Source organism: Hemitrygon akajei, chromosome 5 (genome assembly GCF_048418815.1).
Source record: "Hemitrygon akajei chromosome 5, sHemAka1.3, whole genome shotgun sequence".
Lineage (NCBI taxonomy): Eukaryota > Metazoa > Chordata > Chondrichthyes > Myliobatiformes > Dasyatidae > Hemitrygon > Hemitrygon akajei.
The window spans coordinates 4,539,406-4,558,303 of NC_133128.1; the positions used below are offsets into that span (position 1 = coordinate 4,539,406).

Below are 18,898 nucleotides of genomic sequence, written 5' to 3' on the forward strand. Positions count from 1 at the left end.
TGTTTTCTGTGAGTGAGGAGGTTGATTTGATGTTATTGTCTCTGTTTTCTGTGAGTGAGGAGGTTGAGGATTTGATGTTATTGTCTCTGTTTTCTGTGAGTGAGGAGGTTGAGGATTTGATGTTATTGTCACTGTTTTCTGTGAGTGAGGAGGTTGAGGATTTGATGCTATTGTCCCTGTTTTCTGTGAGTGAGGAGGTTGAGGATTTGATGTTATTGTCCCTGTTTTCTGTGAGTGAGGAGGTTGAGGATTTGATGTTATTGTCTCTGTTTTCTGTGAGTGAGGAGGTTGAGGATTTGATGCTATTGTCACTGTTTTCTGTGAGTGAGGAGGTTGAGGATTTGATGCTATTGTCCCTGTTTTCTGTGAGTGAGGAGGTTGAGGATTTGATGTTATTGTCCCTGTTTTCTGTGAGTGAGGAGGTTGAGGATTTGATGTTATTGTCCCTGTTTTCTGTGAGTGAGGAGGTTGAGGATTTGATGCTATTGTCCCTGTTTTCTGTGAGTGAGGAGGTTGAGGATTTGATGCTATTGTCCCTGTTTTCTGTGAGTGAGGAGGTTGAGGATTTGATGTTATTGTCGCTGTTTTCTGTGAGTGAGGAGGTTGAGGATTTGATGTTATTGTCTCTGTTTTCTGTGAGTGAGGAGGTTGAGGATTTGATGTTATTGTCCCTGTTTTCTGTGAGTGAGGAGGTGATTTGATGTTATTGTCTCTGTTTTCTGTGAGTGAGGAGGTTGATTTGATGTTATTGTCTCTGTTTTCTGTGAGTGAGGAGGTTGAGGATTTGATGCTATTGTCGCTGTTTTCTGTGAGTGAGGAGGTTGAGGATTTGATGTTATTGTCTCTGTTTTCTGTGAGTGAGGAGGTTGAGGATTTGATGTTATTGTCTCTGTTTTCTGTGAGTGAGGAGTTTGAGGATTTGATGTTATTGTCTCTGTTTTCTGTGAGTGAGGAGGTTGAGGATTTGATGCTATTGTCCCTGTTTTCTGTGAGTGAGGAGGTTGAGGATTTGATGTTATTGTCCCTGTTTTCTGTGAGTGAGGAGGTTGAGGATTTGATGTTATTGTCTCTGTTTTCTGTGAGTGAGGAGGTTGAGGATTTGATGTTATTGTCTCTGTTTTCTGTGAGTGAGGAGGTTGAGGATTTGATGCTATTGTCCCTGTTTTCTGTGAGTGAGGAGGTTGAGGATTTGATGTTATTGTCACTGTTTTCTGTGAGTGAGGAGGTTGAGGATTTGATGTTATTGTCTCTGTTTTCTGTGAGTGAGGAGGTTGAGGATTTGATGCTATTGTCACTGTTTTCTGTGAGTGAGGAGGTTGAGGATTTGATGCTATTGTCCCTGTTTTCTGTGAGTGAGGAGGTTGAGGATTTGATGTTATTGTCCCTGTTTTCTGTGAGTGAGGAGGTTGATTTGATGTTATTGTCTCTGTTTTCTGTGAGTGAGGAGGTTGATTTGATGTTATTGTCCCTGTTTTCTGTGAGTGAGGAGGTTGAGGATTTGATGTTATTGTCCCTGTTTTCTGTGAGTGAGGAGGTGAGGAGTTGATGTTATTGTCGCTGTTTTCTGTGAGTGAGGAGGTTGAGGATTTGATGTTATTGTCACTGTTTTCTGTGAGTGAGGAGGTTGAGGATTTGATGTTATTGTCCCTGTTTTCTGTGAGTGAGGAGGTTGAGGATTTGATGTTATTGTCTCTGTTTTCTGTGAGTGAGGAGGTTGAGGATTTGATGTTATTGTCTCTGTTTTCTGTGAGTGAGGTTGAGGATTTGATGTTATTGTCTCTGTTTTCTGTGAGTGAGGAGGTTGAGGATTTGATGTTATTGTCTCTGTTTTCTGTGAGTGAGGAGGTTGAGGATTTGATGTTATTGTCCCTGTTTTCTGTGAGTGAGGAGGAGGATTTGATGTTATTGTCCCTGTTTTCTGTGAGTGAGGAGGTTGAGGATTTGATGCTATTGTCCCTGTTTTCTGTGAGTGAGGAGGTTGAGGATTTGATGTTATTGTCCCTGTTTTCTGTGAGTGAGGAGGTTGAGGATTTGATGTTATTGTCGCTGTTTTCTGTGAGTGAGGAGGTTGATTTGATGTTATTGTCACTGTTTTCTGTGAGTGAGGAGGTTGAGGATTTGATGCTATTGTCCCTGTTTTCTGTGAGTGAGGAGGTTGAGGATTTGATGTTATTGTCCCTGTTTTCTGTGAGTGAGGAGGTTGATTTGATGTTATTGTCACTGTTTTCTGTGAGTGAGGAGGTTGAGGATTTGATGTTATTGTCCCTGTTTTCTGTGAGTGAGGAGGTTGAGGATTTGATGTTATTGTCGCTGTTTTCTGTGAGTGAGGAGGTTGAGGATTTGATGTTATTGTCACTGTTTTCTGTGAGTGAGGAGGTTGAGGATTTGATGTTATTGTCACTGTTTTCTGTGAGTGAGGAGGTATAGGATTTGATGTTATTGTCACTGTTTTCTGTGAGTGAGGAGGTTGAGGATTTGATGTTATTGTCCCTGTTTTCTGTGAGTGAGGAGGTTGAGGATTTGATGTTATTGTCTCTGTTTTCTGTGAGTGAGGAGGTTGAGGATTTGATGTTATTGTCTCTGTTTTCTGTGAGTGAGGAGGTTGAGGATTTGATGTTATTGTCTCTGTTTTCTGTGAGTGAGGAGGTTGATTTGATGTTATTGTCTCTGTTTTCTGTGAGTGAGGAGGAGGATTTGATGTTATTGTCACTGTTTTCTGTGAGTGAGGAGGTTGAGGATTTGATGTTATTGTCTCTGTTTTCTGTGAGTGAGGAGGTTGAGGATTTGATGTTATTGTCTCTGTTTTCTGTGAGTGAGGAGGTTGATTTGATGTTATTGTCTCTGTTTTCTGTGAGTGAGGAGGAGGATTTGATGTTATTGTCACTGTTTTCTGTGAGTGAGGAGGTTGAGGATTTGATGTTATTGTCTCTGTTTTCTGTGAGTGAGGAGGTTGAGGATTTGATGTTATTGTCCCTGTTTTCTGTGAGTGAGGAGGTTGAGGATTTGATGTTATTGTCTCTGTTTTCTGTGAGTGAGGAGGTTGATTTGATGTTATTGTCTCTGTTTTCTGTGAGTGAGGAGGAGGATTTGATGTTATTGTCACTGTTTTCTGTGAGTGAGGAGGTTGATTTGATGTTATTGTCTCTGTTTTCTGTGAGTGAGGAGGTTGATTTGATGTTATTGTCTCTGTTTTCTGTGAGTGAGGAGGTTGATTTGATGTTATTGTCTCTGTTTTCTGTGAGTGAGGAGGAGGATTTGATGTTATTGTCCCTGTTTTCTGTGAGTGAGGAGGTTGAGGATTTGATGTTATTGTCTCTGTTTTCTGTGAGTGAGGAGGTTGAGGATTTGATGTTATTGTCGCTGTTTTCTGTGAGTGAGGAGGTTGAGGATTTGATGTTATTGTCTCTGTTTTCTGTGAGTGAGGAGGTTGAGGATTTGATGTTATTGTCTCTGTTTTCTGTGAGTGAGGAGGTTGATTTGATGTTATTGTCTCTGTTTTCTGTGAGTGAGGAGGAGGATTTGATGTTATTGTCACTGTTTTCTGTGAGTGAGGAGGTTGAGGATTTGATGTTATTGTCCCTGTTTTCTGTGAGTGAGGAGGTTGAGGATTTGATGTTATTGTCCCTGTTTTCTGTGAGTGAGGAGGTTGGATTTGATGTTATTGTCCCTGTTTTCTGTGAGTGAGGAGGTTGATTTGATGTTATTGTCCCTGTTTTCTGTGAGTGAGGAGGTTGATTTGATGTTATTGTCCCTGTTTCCTGTGAGTGAGGTTGAGGATTTGATGTTATTGTCCCTGTTTTCTGTGAGTGAGGAGGTTGAGGATTTGATGTTATTGTCCCTGTTTTCTGTGAGTGAGGAGGTTGAGGATTTGATGTTATTGTCGCTGTTTTCTGTGAGTGAGGAGGTTGAGGATTTGATGTTATTGTCGCTGTTTTCTGTGAGTGAGGAGGTTGAGGATTTGATGTTATTGTCCCTGTTTTCTGTGAGTGAGGAGGTTGAGGATTTGATGTTATTGTCCCTGTTTTCTGTGAGTGAGGAGGTTGAGGATTTGATGTTATTGTCCCTGTTTTCTGTGAGTGAGGAGGTTGAGGATTTGATGCTATTGTCCCTGTTTTCTGTGAGTGAGGAGGATGATTTGATGTTATTGTCCCTGTTTTCTGTGAGTGAGGAGGTTGATTTGATGTTATTGTCCCTGTTTTCTGTGAGTGAGGAGGTTGATTTGATGTTATTGTCGCTGTTTTCTGTGAGTGAGGAGTTTGAGGATTTGATGTTATTGTCGCTGTTTTCTGTGAGTGAGGAGGTTGAGGATTTGATGTTATTGTCCCTGTTTTCTGTGAGTGAGGAGGTTGATTTGATGTTATTGTCGCTGTTTTCTGTGAGTGAGGAGGTTGAGGATTTGATGTTATTGTCACTGTTTTCTGTGAGTGAGGAGGTTGAGGATTTGATGTTATTGTCACTGTTTTCTGTGAGTGAGGAGGTTGAGGATTTGATGTTATTGTCACTGTTTTCTGTGAGTGAGGAGGTTGAGGATTTGATGCTATTGTCTCTGTTTTCTGTGAGTGAGGAGGTTGAGGATTTGATGTTATTGTCACTGTTTTCTGTGAGTGAGGAGGTTGAGGATTTGATGTTATTGTCCCTGTTTTCTGTGAGTGAGGAGGTTGAGGATTTGATGTTATTGTCTCTGTTTTCTGTGAGTGAGGAGGTTGAGGATTTGATGCTATTGTCTCTGTTTTCTGTGAGTGAGGAGGTTGAGGATTTGATGTTATTGTCCCTGTTTTCTGTGAGTGAGGAGGTTGAGGATTTGATGTTATTGTCCCTGTTTTCTGTGAGTGAGGAGGTTGAGGATTTGATGTTATTGTCACTGTTTTCTGTGAGTGAGGAGGTTGAGGATTTGATGCTATTGTCTCTGTTTTCTGTGAGTGAGGAGGTTGAGGATTTGATGCTATTGTCCCTGTTTCTTGTGAGTGAGGAGGTTGATTTGATGTTATTGTCTCTGTTTTCTGTGAGTGAGGAGGTTGATTTGATGTTATTGTCCCTGTTTTCTGTGAGTGAGGAGGTTGAGGATTTGATGTTATTGTCTCTGTTTTCTGTGAGTGAGGAGGATGATTTGATGTTATTGTCTCTGTTTTCTGTGAGTGAGGAGGATGATTTGATGTTATTGTCCCTGTTTTCTGTGAGTGAGGAGGTTGATTTGATGTTATTGTCCCTGTTTTCTGGTGAGTGAGGAGGTTGATTTGATGTTATTGTCGCTGTTTTCTGTGAGTGAGGAGGTTGAGGATTTGATGTTATTGTCGCTGTTTTCTGTGAGTGAGGAGGTTGAGGATTTGATGTTATTGTCCCTGTTTTCTGTGAGTGAGGAGGTTGATTTGATGTTATTGTCGCTGTTTTCTGTGAGTGAGGAGGTTGAGGATTTGATGTTATTGTCGCTGTTTTCAGTGAGTGAGGAGGTTGAGGATTTGATGTTATTGTCCCTGTTTTCTGTGAGTGAGGAGGTTGATTTGATGTTATTGTCGCTGTTTTCTGTGAGTGAGGAGGTTGAGGATTTGATGTTATTGTCACTGTTTTCTGTGAGTGAGGAGGTTGAGGATTTGATGTTATTGTCACTGTTTTCTGTGAGTGAGGAGGTTGAGGATTTGATGTTATTGTCACTGTTTTCTGTGAGTGAGGAGGTTGAGGATTTGATGCTATTGTCTCTGTTTTCTGTGAGTGAGGAGGTTGAGGATTTGATGTTATTGTCACTGTTTTCTGTGAGTGAGGAGGTTGAGGATTTAATGTTATTGTCCCTGTTTTCTGTGAGTGAGGAGGTTGAGGATTTGATGTTATTGTCTCTGTTTTCTGTGAGTGAGGAGGTTGAGGATTTGATGTTATTGTCCCTGTTTTCTGTGAGTGAGGAGGTTGAGGATTTGATGTTATTGTCCCTGTTTTCTGTGAGTGAGGAGGTTGAGGATTTGATGTTATTGTCTCTGTTTTCTGTGAGTGAGGAGGTTGAGGATTTGTTGTTATTGTCACTGTTTTCTGTGAGTGAGGAGGTTGAGGATTTGATGTTATTGTCACTGTTTTCTGTGAGTGAGGAGGTTGAGGATTTGATGCTATTGTCTCTGTTTTCTGTGAGTGAGGAGGTTGAGGATTTGATGCTATTGTCCCTGTTTTCTGTGAGTGAGGAGGTTGATTTGATGCTATTGTCTCTGTTTTCTGTGAGTGAGGAGGTTGATTTGATGTTATTGTCCCTGTTTTCTGTGAGTGAGGAGGTTGAGGATTTGATGTTATTGTCTCTGTTTTCTGTGAGTGAGGAGGTTGATTTGATGTTATTGTCTCTGTTTTCTGTGAGTGAGGAGGTTGATTTGATGTTATTGTCCCTGTTTTCTGTGAGTGAGGAGGTTGAGGATTTGATGTTATTGTCCCTGTTTTCTGTGAGTGAGGAGGTTGAGGATTTGATGTTATTGTCGCTGTTTTCTGTGAGTGAGGAGGTTGAGGATTTGATGTTATTGTCCCTGTTTTCTGTGAGTGACGAGGTTGAGGATTTGATGTTATTGTCCCTGTTTTCTGTGAGTGAGGAGGTTGAGGATTTGATGTTATTGTCACTGTTTTCTGTGAGTGAGGAGGTTGAGGATTTGATGTTATTGTCACTGTTTTCTGTGAGTGAGGAGGTTGAGGATTTGATGTTATTGTCCCTGTTTTCTGTGAGTGAGGAGGTTGAGGATTTGATGTTATTGTCACTGTTTTCTGTGAGTGAGGAGGTTGAGGATTTGATGTTATTGTCCCTGTTTTCTGTGAGTGACGAGGTTGAGGATTTGATGTTATTGTCTCTGTTTTCTGTGAGTGAGGAGGTTGAGGATTTGATGTTATTGTCTCTGTTTTCTGTGAGTGACGAGGTTGAGGATTTGATGTTATTGTCTCTGTTTTCTGTGAGTGAGGAGGTTGAGGATTTGATGTTATTCTCACTGTTTTCTGTGAGTGAGGAGGTTGAGGATTTGATGTTATTGTCACTGTTTTCTGTGAGTGAGGAGGTTGAGGATTTGATGTTATTGTCCCTGTTTTCTGTGAGTGAGGAGGTTGAGGATTTGATGTTATTGTCACTGTTTTCTGTGAGTGAGGAGGTTGAGGATTTGATGTTATTGTCCCTGTTTTCTGTGAGTGACGAGGTTGAGGATTTGATGTTATTGTCCCTGTTTTCTGTGAGTGAGGAGGTTGAGGATTTGATGTTATTGTCACTGTTTTCTGTGAGTGAGGAGGTTGAGGATTTGATGTTATTGTCTCTGTTTTCTGTGAGTGAGGAGGTTGAGGATTTGATGCTATTGTCCCTGTTTTCTGTGAGTGAGGAGGTTGAGGATTTGATGTTATTGTCCCTGTTTTCTGTGAGTGAGGAGGTTGAGGATTTGATGTTATTGTCTCTGTTTTCTGTGAGTGAGGAGGTTGAGGATTTGATGCTATTGTCCCTGTTTTCTGTGAGTGAGGAGGTTGAGGATTTGATGTTATTGTCCCTGTTTTCTGTGAGTGAGGAGGTTGAGGATTTGATGTTATTGTCTCTGTTTTCTGTGAGTGAGGAGGTTGAGGATTTGATGCTATTGTCTCTGTTTTCTGTGAGTGAGGAGGTTGAGGATTTGATGTTATTGTCCCTGTTTTCTGTGAGTGAGGAGGTTGAGGATTTGATGTTATTGTCCCTGTTTTCTGTGAGTGAGGAGGTTGAGGATTTGATGTTATTGTCTCTGTTTTCTGTGAGTGAGGAGGTTGAGGATTTGATGCTATTGTCCCTGTTTTCTGTGAGTGAGGAGGTTGAGGATTTGATGCTATTGTCCCTGTTTTCTGTGAGTGAGGAGGTTGAGGATTTGATGTTATTGTCCCTGTTTTCTGTGAGTGAGGAGGTTGAGGATTTGATGTTATTGTCTCTGTTTTCTGTGAGTGAGGAGGTTGAGGATTTGATGTTATTGTCCCTGTTTTCTGTGAGTGAGGAGGTTGATTTGATGTTATTGTCTCTGTTTTCTGTGAGTGAGGAGGTTGATTTGATGTTATTGTCTCTGTTTTCTGTGAGTGAGGAGGTTGAGGATTTGATGCTATTGTCTCTGTTTTCTGTGAGTTAAGTGGTTGAGGATTTGATGTTATTGTCTCTGTTTTCTGTGAGTGAGGAGGTTGAGGATTTGATGTTATTGTCCCTGTTTTCTGTGAGTGAGGAGGTTGATTTGATGTTATTGTCTCTGTTTTCTGTGAGTGAGGAGGTTGATTTGATGTTATTGTCTCTGTTTTCTGTGAGTGAGGAGGTTGAGGATTTGATGCTATTGTCTCTGTTTTCTGTGAGTGAGGAGGTTGAGGATTTGATGTTATTGTCGCTGTTTTCTGTGAGTGAGGAGGTTGAGGATTTGATGTTATTGTCTCTGTTTTCTGTGAGTGAGGAGGTTGAGGATTTGATGTTATTGTCTCTGTTTTCTGTGAGTGAGGAGGTTGAGGATTTGATGTTATTGTCCCTGTTTTCTGTGAGTGAGGAGGAGGATTTGATGTTATTGTCCCTGTTTTCTGTGAGTGAGGAGGTTGAGGATTTGATGCTATTGTCCCTGTTTTCTGTGAGTGAGGAGGTTGAGGATTTGATGTTATTGTCCCTGTTTTCTGTGAGTGAGGAGGTTGAGGATTTGATGTTATTGTCCCTGTTTTCTGTGAGTGAGGAGGTTGAGGATTTGATGTTATTGTCGCTGTTTTCTGTGAGTGAGGAGGTTGATTTGATGTTATTGTCACTGTTTTCTGTGAGTGAGGAGGTTGAGGATTTGATGCTATTGTCCCTGTTTTCTGTGAGTGAGGAGGTTGATTTGATGTTATTGTCACTGTTTTCTGTGAGTGAGGAGGTTGAGGATTTGATGCTATTGTCCCTGTTTTCTGTGAGTGAGGAGGTTGAGGATTTGATGTTATTGTCCCTGTTTTCTGTGAGTGAGGAGGTTGAGGATTTGATGTTATTGTCTCTGTTTTCTGTGAGTGAGGAGGTTGAGGATTTGATGCTATTGTCCCTGTTTTCTGTGAGTGAGGAGGTTGAGGATTTGATGTTATTGTCCCTGTTTTCTGTGAGTGAGGAGGTTGAGGATTTGATGTTATTGTCTCTGTTTTCTGTGAGTGAGGAGGTTGAGGATTTGATGCTATTGTCTCTGTTTTCTGTGAGTGAGGAGGTTGAGGATTTGATGTTATTGTCCCTGTTTTCTGTGAGTGAGGAGGTTGAGGATTTGATGTTATTGTCCCTGTTTTCTGTGAGTGAGGAGGTTGAGGATTTGATGTTATTGTCTCTGTTTTCTGTGAGTGAGGAGGTTGAGGATTTGATGCTATTGTCCCTGTTTTCTGTGAGTGAGGAGGTTGAGGATTTGATGCTATTGTCCCTGTTTTCTGTGAGTGAGGAGGTTGAGGATTTGATGTTATTGTCCCTGTTTTCTGTGAGTGAGGAGGTTGAGGATTTGATGTTATTGTCTCTGTTTTCTGTGAGTGAGGAGGTTGAGGATTTGATGTTATTGTCCCTGTTTTCTGTGAGTGAGGAGGTTGATTTGATGTTATTGTCTCTGTTTTCTGTGAGTGAGGAGGTTGATTTGATGTTATTGTCTCTGTTTTCTGTGAGTGAGGAGGTTGAGGATTTGATGCTATTGTCTCTGTTTTCTGTGAGTTAAGTGGTTGAGGATTTGATGTTATTGTCTCTGTTTTCTGTGAGTGAGGAGGTTGAGGATTTGATGTTATTGTCCCTGTTTTCTGTGAGTGAGGAGGTTGATTTGATGTTATTGTCTCTGTTTTCTGTGAGTGAGGAGGTTGATTTGATGTTATTGTCTCTGTTTTCTGTGAGTGAGGAGGTTGAGGATTTGATGCTATTGTCTCTGTTTTCTGTGAGTGAGGAGGTTGAGGATTTGATGTTATTGTCGCTGTTTTCTGTGAGTGAGGAGGTTGAGGATTTGATGTTATTGTCTCTGTTTTCTGTGAGTGAGGAGGTTGAGGATTTGATGTTATTGTCTCTGTTTTCTGTGAGTGAGGAGGTTGAGGATTTGATGTTATTGTCCCTGTTTTCTGTGAGTGAGGAGGAGGATTTGATGTTATTGTCCCTGTTTTCTGTGAGTGAGGAGGTTGATTTGATGTTATTGTCCCTGTTTTCTGTGAGTGAGGAGGTTGATTTGATGTTATTGTCGCTGTTTTCTGTGAGTGAGGAGGTTGAGGATTTGATGTTATTGTCGCTGTTTTCTGTGAGTGAGGAGGTTGAGGATTTGATGTTATTGTCCCTGTTTTCTGTGAGTGAGGAGGTTGATTTGATGTTATTGTCGCTGTTTTCTGTGAGTGAGGAGGTTGAGGATTTGATGTTATTGTCGCTGTTTTCAGTGAGTGAGGAGGTTGAGGATTTGATGTTATTGTCCCTGTTTTCTGTGAGTGAGGAGGTTGATTTGATGTTATTGTCGCTGTTTTCTGTGAGTGAGGAGGTTGAGGATTTGATGTTATTGTCACTGTTTTCTGTGAGTGAGGAGGTTGAGGATTTGATGTTATTGTCACTGTTTTCTGTGAGTGAGGAGGTTGAGGATTTGATGTTATTGTCACTGTTTTCTGTGAGTGAGGAGGTTGAGGATTTGATGCTATTGTCTCTGTTTTCTGTGAGTGAGGAGGTTGAGGATTTGATGTTATTGTCACTGTTTTCTGTGAGTGAGGAGGTTGAGGATTTAATGTTATTGTCCCTGTTTTCTGTGAGTGAGGAGGTTGAGGATTTGATGTTATTGTCTCTGTTTTCTGTGAGTGAGGAGGTTGAGGATTTGATGTTATTGTCCCTGTTTTCTGTGAGTGAGGAGGTTGAGGATTTGATGTTATTGTCCCTGTTTTCTGTGAGTGAGGAGGTTGAGGATTTGATGTTATTGTCTCTGTTTTCTGTGAGTGAGGAGGTTGAGGATTTGTTGTTATTGTCACTGTTTTCTGTGAGTGAGGAGGTTGAGGATTTGATGTTATTGTCACTGTTTTCTGTGAGTGAGGAGGTTGAGGATTTGATGCTATTGTCTCTGTTTTCTGTGAGTGAGGAGGTTGAGGATTTGATGCTATTGTCCCTGTTTTCTGTGAGTGAGGAGGTTGATTTGATGCTATTGTCTCTGTTTTCTGTGAGTGAGGAGGTTGATTTGATGTTATTGTCCCTGTTTTCTGTGAGTGAGGAGGTTGAGGATTTGATGTTATTGTCTCTGTTTTCTGTGAGTGAGGAGGTTGATTTGATGTTATTGTCTCTGTTTTCTGTGAGTGAGGAGGTTGATTTGATGTTATTGTCCCTGTTTTCTGTGAGTGAGGAGGTTGAGGATTTGATGTTATTGTCCCTGTTTTCTGTGAGTGAGGAGGTTGAGGATTTGATGTTATTGTCGCTGTTTTCTGTGAGTGAGGAGGTTGAGGATTTGATGTTATTGTCCCTGTTTTCTGTGAGTGACGAGGTTGAGGATTTGATGTTATTGTCCCTGTTTTCTGTGAGTGAGGAGGTTGAGGATTTGATGTTATTGTCACTGTTTTCTGTGAGTGAGGAGGTTGAGGATTTGATGTTATTGTCACTGTTTTCTGTGAGTGAGGAGGTTGAGGATTTGATGTTATTGTCCCTGTTTTCTGTGAGTGAGGAGGTTGAGGATTTGATGTTATTGTCACTGTTTTCTGTGAGTGAGGAGGTTGAGGATTTGATGTTATTGTCCCTGTTTTCTGTGAGTGACGAGGTTGAGGATTTGATGTTATTGTCTCTGTTTTCTGTGAGTGAGGAGGTTGAGGATTTGATGTTATTGTCTCTGTTTTCTGTGAGTGACGAGGTTGAGGATTTGATGTTATTGTCTCTGTTTTCTGTGAGTGAGGAGGTTGAGGATTTGATGTTATTCTCACTGTTTTCTGTGAGTGAGGAGGTTGAGGATTTGATGTTATTGTCACTGTTTTCTGTGAGTGAGGAGGTTGAGGATTTGATGTTATTGTCCCTGTTTTCTGTGAGTGAGGAGGTTGAGGATTTGATGTTATTGTCACTGTTTTCTGTGAGTGAGGAGGTTGAGGATTTGATGTTATTGTCCCTGTTTTCTGTGAGTGACGAGGTTGAGGATTTGATGTTATTGTCCCTGTTTTCTGTGAGTGAGGAGGTTGAGGATTTGATGTTATTGTCACTGTTTTCTGTGAGTGAGGAGGTTGAGGATTTGATGTTATTGTCTCTGTTTTCTGTGAGTGAGGAGGTTGAGGATTTGATGCTATTGTCCCTGTTTTCTGTGAGTGAGGAGGTTGAGGATTTGATGTTATTGTCCCTGTTTTCTGTGAGTGAGGAGGTTGAGGATTTGATGTTATTGTCTCTGTTTTCTGTGAGTGAGGAGGTTGAGGATTTGATGCTATTGTCCCTGTTTTCTGTGAGTGAGGAGGTTGAGGATTTGATGTTATTGTCCCTGTTTTCTGTGAGTGAGGAGGTTGAGGATTTGATGTTATTGTCTCTGTTTTCTGTGAGTGAGGAGGTTGAGGATTTGATGCTATTGTCTCTGTTTTCTGTGAGTGAGGAGGTTGAGGATTTGATGTTATTGTCCCTGTTTTCTGTGAGTGAGGAGGTTGAGGATTTGATGTTATTGTCCCTGTTTTCTGTGAGTGAGGAGGTTGAGGATTTGATGTTATTGTCTCTGTTTTCTGTGAGTGAGGAGGTTGAGGATTTGATGCTATTGTCCCTGTTTTCTGTGAGTGAGGAGGTTGAGGATTTGATGCTATTGTCCCTGTTTTCTGTGAGTGAGGAGGTTGAGGATTTGATGTTATTGTCCCTGTTTTCTGTGAGTGAGGAGGTTGAGGATTTGATGTTATTGTCTCTGTTTTCTGTGAGTGAGGAGGTTGAGGATTTGATGTTATTGTCCCTGTTTTCTGTGAGTGAGGAGGTTGATTTGATGTTATTGTCTCTGTTTTCTGTGAGTGAGGAGGTTGATTTGATGTTATTGTCTCTGTTTTCTGTGAGTGAGGAGGTTGAGGATTTGATGCTATTGTCTCTGTTTTCTGTGAGTTAAGTGGTTGAGGATTTGATGTTATTGTCTCTGTTTTCTGTGAGTGAGGAGGTTGAGGATTTGATGTTATTGTCCCTGTTTTCTGTGAGTGAGGAGGTTGATTTGATGTTATTGTCTCTGTTTTCTGTGAGTGAGGAGGTTGATTTGATGTTATTGTCTCTGTTTTCTGTGAGTGAGGAGGTTGAGGATTTGATGCTATTGTCTCTGTTTTCTGTGAGTGAGGAGGTTGAGGATTTGATGTTATTGTCGCTGTTTTCTGTGAGTGAGGAGGTTGAGGATTTGATGTTATTGTCTCTGTTTTCTGTGAGTGAGGAGGTTGAGGATTTGATGTTATTGTCTCTGTTTTCTGTGAGTGAGGAGGTTGAGGATTTGATGTTATTGTCCCTGTTTTCTGTGAGTGAGGAGGAGGATTTGATGTTATTGTCCCTGTTTTCTGTGAGTGAGGAGGTTGAGGATTTGATGCTATTGTCCCTGTTTTCTGTGAGTGAGGAGGTTGAGGATTTGATGTTATTGTCCCTGTTTTCTGTGAGTGAGGAGGTTGAGGATTTGATGTTATTGTCCCTGTTTTCTGTGAGTGAGGAGGTTGAGGATTTGATGTTATTGTCGCTGTTTTCTGTGAGTGAGGAGGTTGATTTGATGTTATTGTCACTGTTTTCTGTGAGTGAGGAGGTTGAGGATTTGATGCTATTGTCCCTGTTTTCTGTGAGTGAGGAGGTTGATTTGATGTTATTGTCACTGTTTTCTGTGAGTGAGGAGGTTGAGGATTTGATGCTATTGTCCCTGTTTTCTGTGAGTGAGGAGGTTGAGGATTTGATGTTATTGTCCCTGTTTTCTGTGAGTGAGGAGGTTGAGGATTTGATGTTATTGTCTCTGTTTTCTGTGAGTGAGGAGGTTGAGGATTTGATGCTATTGTCCCTGTTTTCTGTGAGTGAGGAGGTTGAGGATTTGATGTTATTGTCCCTGTTTTCTGTGAGTGAGGAGGTTGAGGATTTGATGTTATTGTCTCTGTTTTCTGTGAGTGAGGAGGTTGAGGATTTGATGCTATTGTCTCTGTTTTCTGTGAGTGAGGAGGTTGAGGATTTGATGTTATTGTCCCTGTTTTCTGTGAGTGAGGAGGTTGAGGATTTGATGTTATTGTCCCTGTTTTCTGTGAGTGAGGAGGTTGAGGATTTGATGTTATTGTCTCTGTTTTCTGTGAGTGAGGAGGTTGAGGATTTGATGCTATTGTCCCTGTTTTCTGTGAGTGAGGAGGTTGAGGATTTGATGCTATTGTCCCTGTTTTCTGTGAGTGAGGAGGTTGAGGATTTGATGTTATTGTCCCTGTTTTCTGTGAGTGAGGAGGTTGAGGATTTGATGTTATTGTCTCTGTTTTCTGTGAGTGAGGAGGTTGAGGATTTGATGTTATTGTCCCTGTTTTCTGTGAGTGAGGAGGTTGATTTGATGTTATTGTCTCTGTTTTCTGTGAGTGAGGAGGTTGATTTGATGTTATTGTCTCTGTTTTCTGTGAGTGAGGAGGTTGAGGATTTGATGCTATTGTCTCTGTTTTCTGTGAGTTAAGTGGTTGAGGATTTGATGTTATTGTCTCTGTTTTCTGTGAGTGAGGAGGTTGAGGATTTGATGTTATTGTCCCTGTTTTCTGTGAGTGAGGAGGTTGATTTGATGTTATTGTCTCTGTTTTCTGTGAGTGAGGAGGTTGATTTGATGTTATTGTCTCTGTTTTCTGTGAGTGAGGAGGTTGAGGATTTGATGCTATTGTCTCTGTTTTCTGTGAGTGAGGAGGTTGAGGATTTGATGTTATTGTCGCTGTTTTCTGTGAGTGAGGAGGTTGAGGATTTGATGTTATTGTCTCTGTTTTCTGTGAGTGAGGAGGTTGAGGATTTGATGTTATTGTCTCTGTTTTCTGTGAGTGAGGAGGTTGAGGATTTGATGTTATTGTCCCTGTTTTCTGTGAGTGAGGAGGAGGATTTGATGTTATTGTCCCTGTTTTCTGTGAGTGAGGAGGTTGAGGATTTGATGCTATTGTCCCTGTTTTCTGTGAGTGAGGAGGTTGAGGATTTGATGTTATTGTCCCTGTTTTCTGTGAGTGAGGAGGTTGAGGATTTGATGTTATTGTCCCTGTTTTCTGTGAGTGAGGAGGTTGAGGATTTGATGTTATTGTCGCTGTTTTCTGTGAGTGAGGAGGTTGATTTGATGTTATTGTCACTGTTTTCTGTGAGTGAGGAGGTTGAGGATTTGATGCTATTGTCCCTGTTTTCTGTGAGTGAGGAGGTTGATTTGATGTTATTGTCACTGTTTTCTGTGAGTGAGGAGGTTGAGGATTTGATGCTATTGTCCCTGTTTTCTGTGAGTGAGGAGGTTGAGGATTTGATGTTATTGTCGCTGTTTTCTGTGAGTGAGGAGGTTGAGGATTTGATGTTATTGTCCCTGTTTTCTGTGAGTGAGGAGGTTGAGGATTTGATGTTATTGTCTCTGTTTTCTGTGAGTGAGGAGGTTGAGGATTTGATGTTATTGTCGCTGTTTTCTGTGAGTGAGGAGGTTGAGGATTTGATGCTATTGTCCCTGTTTTCTGTGAGTGAGGAGGTTGAGGATTTGATGCTATTGTCTCTGTTTTCTGTGAGTGAGGAGGTTGAGAATTTGATGTTATTGTCACTGTTTTCTGTGAGTGAGGAGGTTGAGGATTTGATGTTATTGTCACTGTTTTCTGTGAGTGAGGAGGTTGAGGATTTGATGTTATTGTCACTGTTTTCTGTGAGTGAGGAGGTTGAGGATTTGATGTTATTGTCCCTGTTTTCTGTGAGTGAGGAGGTTGAGGATTTGATGTTATTGTCGCTGTTTTCTGTGAGTGAGGAGGTTGAGGATTTGATGTTATTGTCCCTGTTTTCTGTGAGTGAGGAGGTTGATTTGATGTTATTGTCTCTGTTTTCTGTGAGTGAGGAGGTTGAGGATTTGATGTTATTGTCGCTGTTTTCTGTGAGTGAGGAGGTGAGGAGTTGGTTATTGCCACTGTTTCTTTCTCTGCAATTGGGGCATGGGGGCATCTGTGGTATGCGAGTTTTGTTTCTTTGTGCTGTGGGGGGGTAGGGGTAGGAAGTTGATGTCCTCTACATAGCACCATCCAGAGACAGAGAAGCAGTTTCAGCGACAGGTTGCTATTGATGCAATGCTCCTCAGACAGGATGAAGAGATCAATACTCCCCAATGCCATTCGGCTTTACAATTCAACCGCCAGGAGTAAGATATGTTAAAGTGCCGGGGTTAGGACTCAATGTATTTAAGTAAATTACTTAAGAACTTTTTAAAAGCTATTATTAATGCTTTTTGAGAGGGTGATTTTAGATGCATATCATATTTTTACTGAGTTAAGTATTGTATGTAATTAGTTTTGCTACAACAAGTGTATGGGACATTGGAAAAAATGTTGAATTTCCCCATGGGGATGAATAAAGTATCTATCTATCTATCTATCTTTTCTTTCATCAATACCCATGTTTTTTCTGTATTTCACGGCCACCTGGAGAAGACAGATATCAGAGTTGTATTGTTCATGCATACTTTGACAATAAAATGAACCTTTGCACATTTGAAAAAGACAAACACTCAATGTGGAATGTTGTGATCTTGGGTCTCAGTATTCCAATGAGAAGCAGAGAAAAGAGAGAGAAGCAATGTTACCTTCGTCCCGTCGACAGAAGCGAGTGGCTAGCACTGAAAGGTATGTTGAAGGTCAGAGCGATCAGCGTCGAGTAAATGGACCAGGGGCAGTCTATTGAAATCTGGAATCAAAACACACAAAGAACAAAAGAGGTTATCCATGTACTCACCGTCCACTGCCTCCAACTAAGTCCAGTGAAGGAAGATGAGGCACCCACCTCTCTCAAAGAGACAGTGCCTGCGGACTGCACTCAGAGTCCCAGGGTGGAGTACTATCATCTGTGTGTGTGTCTCTCTCTCTCTCTCTTATGGGATGAGGTAAGGGAATAAGGTGGTGATAACCTGTGATCAAGGGTACGTCAATGCGTGATTACCATAAGATCAAAATAGATAGGGATAGAATTAGGCCATTCAGCCCATCATGTCTGCTCTGCCATTCCATCATGGCTGACTTATCATCACTCTCTACCCCATTCTCCAGCCTTCTCCCTGTAACCTTTGTCATCCTTACTCATCACGACAATATCAACCTCTGCTTTAAATATGCCAAATGATTTGGCCTCCACAGCCATCTGTTGCAATAAATTCCACAGATTCAGCACACTGGCTAAGGAAACTCTTCCTCATCTCTGTTCTAAAGGGATGTCCTTCTATTCTGAAGCTGTTCCTTCTGGTCTTAGACACCCTCACTAAAGGAAACACCCTCCACATTCACTCTGTCGAGGTCTTTCAATGTTTGATAGGTTTCAATGAGATCCTTTATTCGCCTAAAGAAAGGACCCTCTCCACTATCATCAGCGCCTATGCTCCAACTCTGGACACTGAAGATGAAGTAAAGATGAACTTCTACGCCCAACTTGACCACATCCTTTCCTCTGTTCCCAACAACGACAAGATCAATGTCTTGGGAGACTTGAATGCCAGAGTCGGGAAAGATCACAGGCTCTGGACTGGAATAATAAGCAGGGAAGGAGTTGGCAAGGTCAACACCAGTGGAACACTCCTCCTCACCAAATGTGCTGAACACAACCTGGTGTGTACCTTTGTAGTTGTTATCAGCCAAAACTGCCTGTATGGGGATGGGAAGTACCCACTCCTCAATGTTTTTCCATTGTGCGTCATATGATGGGTTGCACCAACATATCTCAGCTCTCAACTGTGCTGCAAAATAATAATCTCTAAGAGAAGGTATGCCCCATCCCCCCCCCCCCTTTTCCTTGGCTAACTGCAAAGTTTTGAGATGAACTCTAGGCCTTTTACTTTGCCAAATATATCTTGATAACATTTTGTTTCATTCGTTGAACTGATTTTGGTTAATCTCTATTGGTAGGGTCTGAAAGAGATATAATAGTCTGGGCAGTATATTCATTTTAATAGGTTCAATCCTTGAACTGAGACTGAAAAAAGGAATTAGGTTCCATCTTGTTATATCTTACTTAATTTTTTATATGTAGGCTGATAATTGCATCCTGATAATTTTGCCAAATCTTTTTGCATAATGATGCCCAAATATTTGAAAAACTCTGTGTGCCATGCCTGGGAATATCTACTTTCAATTTCTTTTGGTGGACTATAGTAATATGAGAGTAATTGGGTTTTATCTATGTTGATCTTGTATCCTGATAATTGACCATATTGTTCAAAGGATTGCATCAATGTAGGTAAAGAGTATGTTGGTTGCCCTAGATAGATCAAAATGTCATCCGTGTAACAAGCCAGTTTATGCTCTATCCCTTTAATAGTAATTCCTCTGATATCTTCATTTTGTCTGATGGATTGAGCTAATGGTTCCAAATATAATATGAATAGTAGCGGTGACCATGCACAACCCTGTCTCATGCCCCTTTCTAGTAGGGTAAGACTATTTGATAAATATCCATTGATTTTAATCCTAGCAGTCAGGTTGTCATATAGTGGCTGTAGTTTTAATGATCATGTCATGGAAACCAAATCTACGTAAAACTCTTGTAAAGAAAATTCCAATTAACCGAATCAAATGCTTTTTCAGCGTCCATGCATATCACTATTGCTTCGATTTTATTTTTTTTTTTGTATATGATCCATAATGTGAAGTGTCCTTCTTGTGTTTAGTGTTGTATAAAACCTGTCTGATCGTTATGTATCAGTATGGGTAGCACCTCTTCTAATCATTTGGCCATGATGGAGGTAAATAATCTATACTCTAAGAACGGATATTGGTCTAACTGACACACATTCCATTTTATCCTTGCCTTCTTTCGGTATAGCTGAGATTATCGCTTCCTTCCAGCTGGGTGGCATTT

The 18,898-nt window shown here is 41.0% G+C and overlaps 1 protein-coding gene across 2 annotated transcripts in view; it reads right to left on the reverse strand.

Annotated features, from left to right (window-relative positions):
* The window catches only part of trappc10 (trafficking protein particle complex subunit 10), a 153,215-nt gene that overhangs the window by 48,937 nt on the left and 85,380 nt on the right, over nucleotides 1-18,898 (reverse strand). For both annotated transcript variants that reach the window (XM_073044757.1, XM_073044756.1), the window contains exon 18: nucleotides 16,638-16,738. In XM_073044757.1, the coding sequence (XP_072900858.1) occupies nucleotides 16,638-16,738 (101 nt within the window). The remainder of the gene's footprint in view (nucleotides 1-16,637; nucleotides 16,739-18,898) is intronic.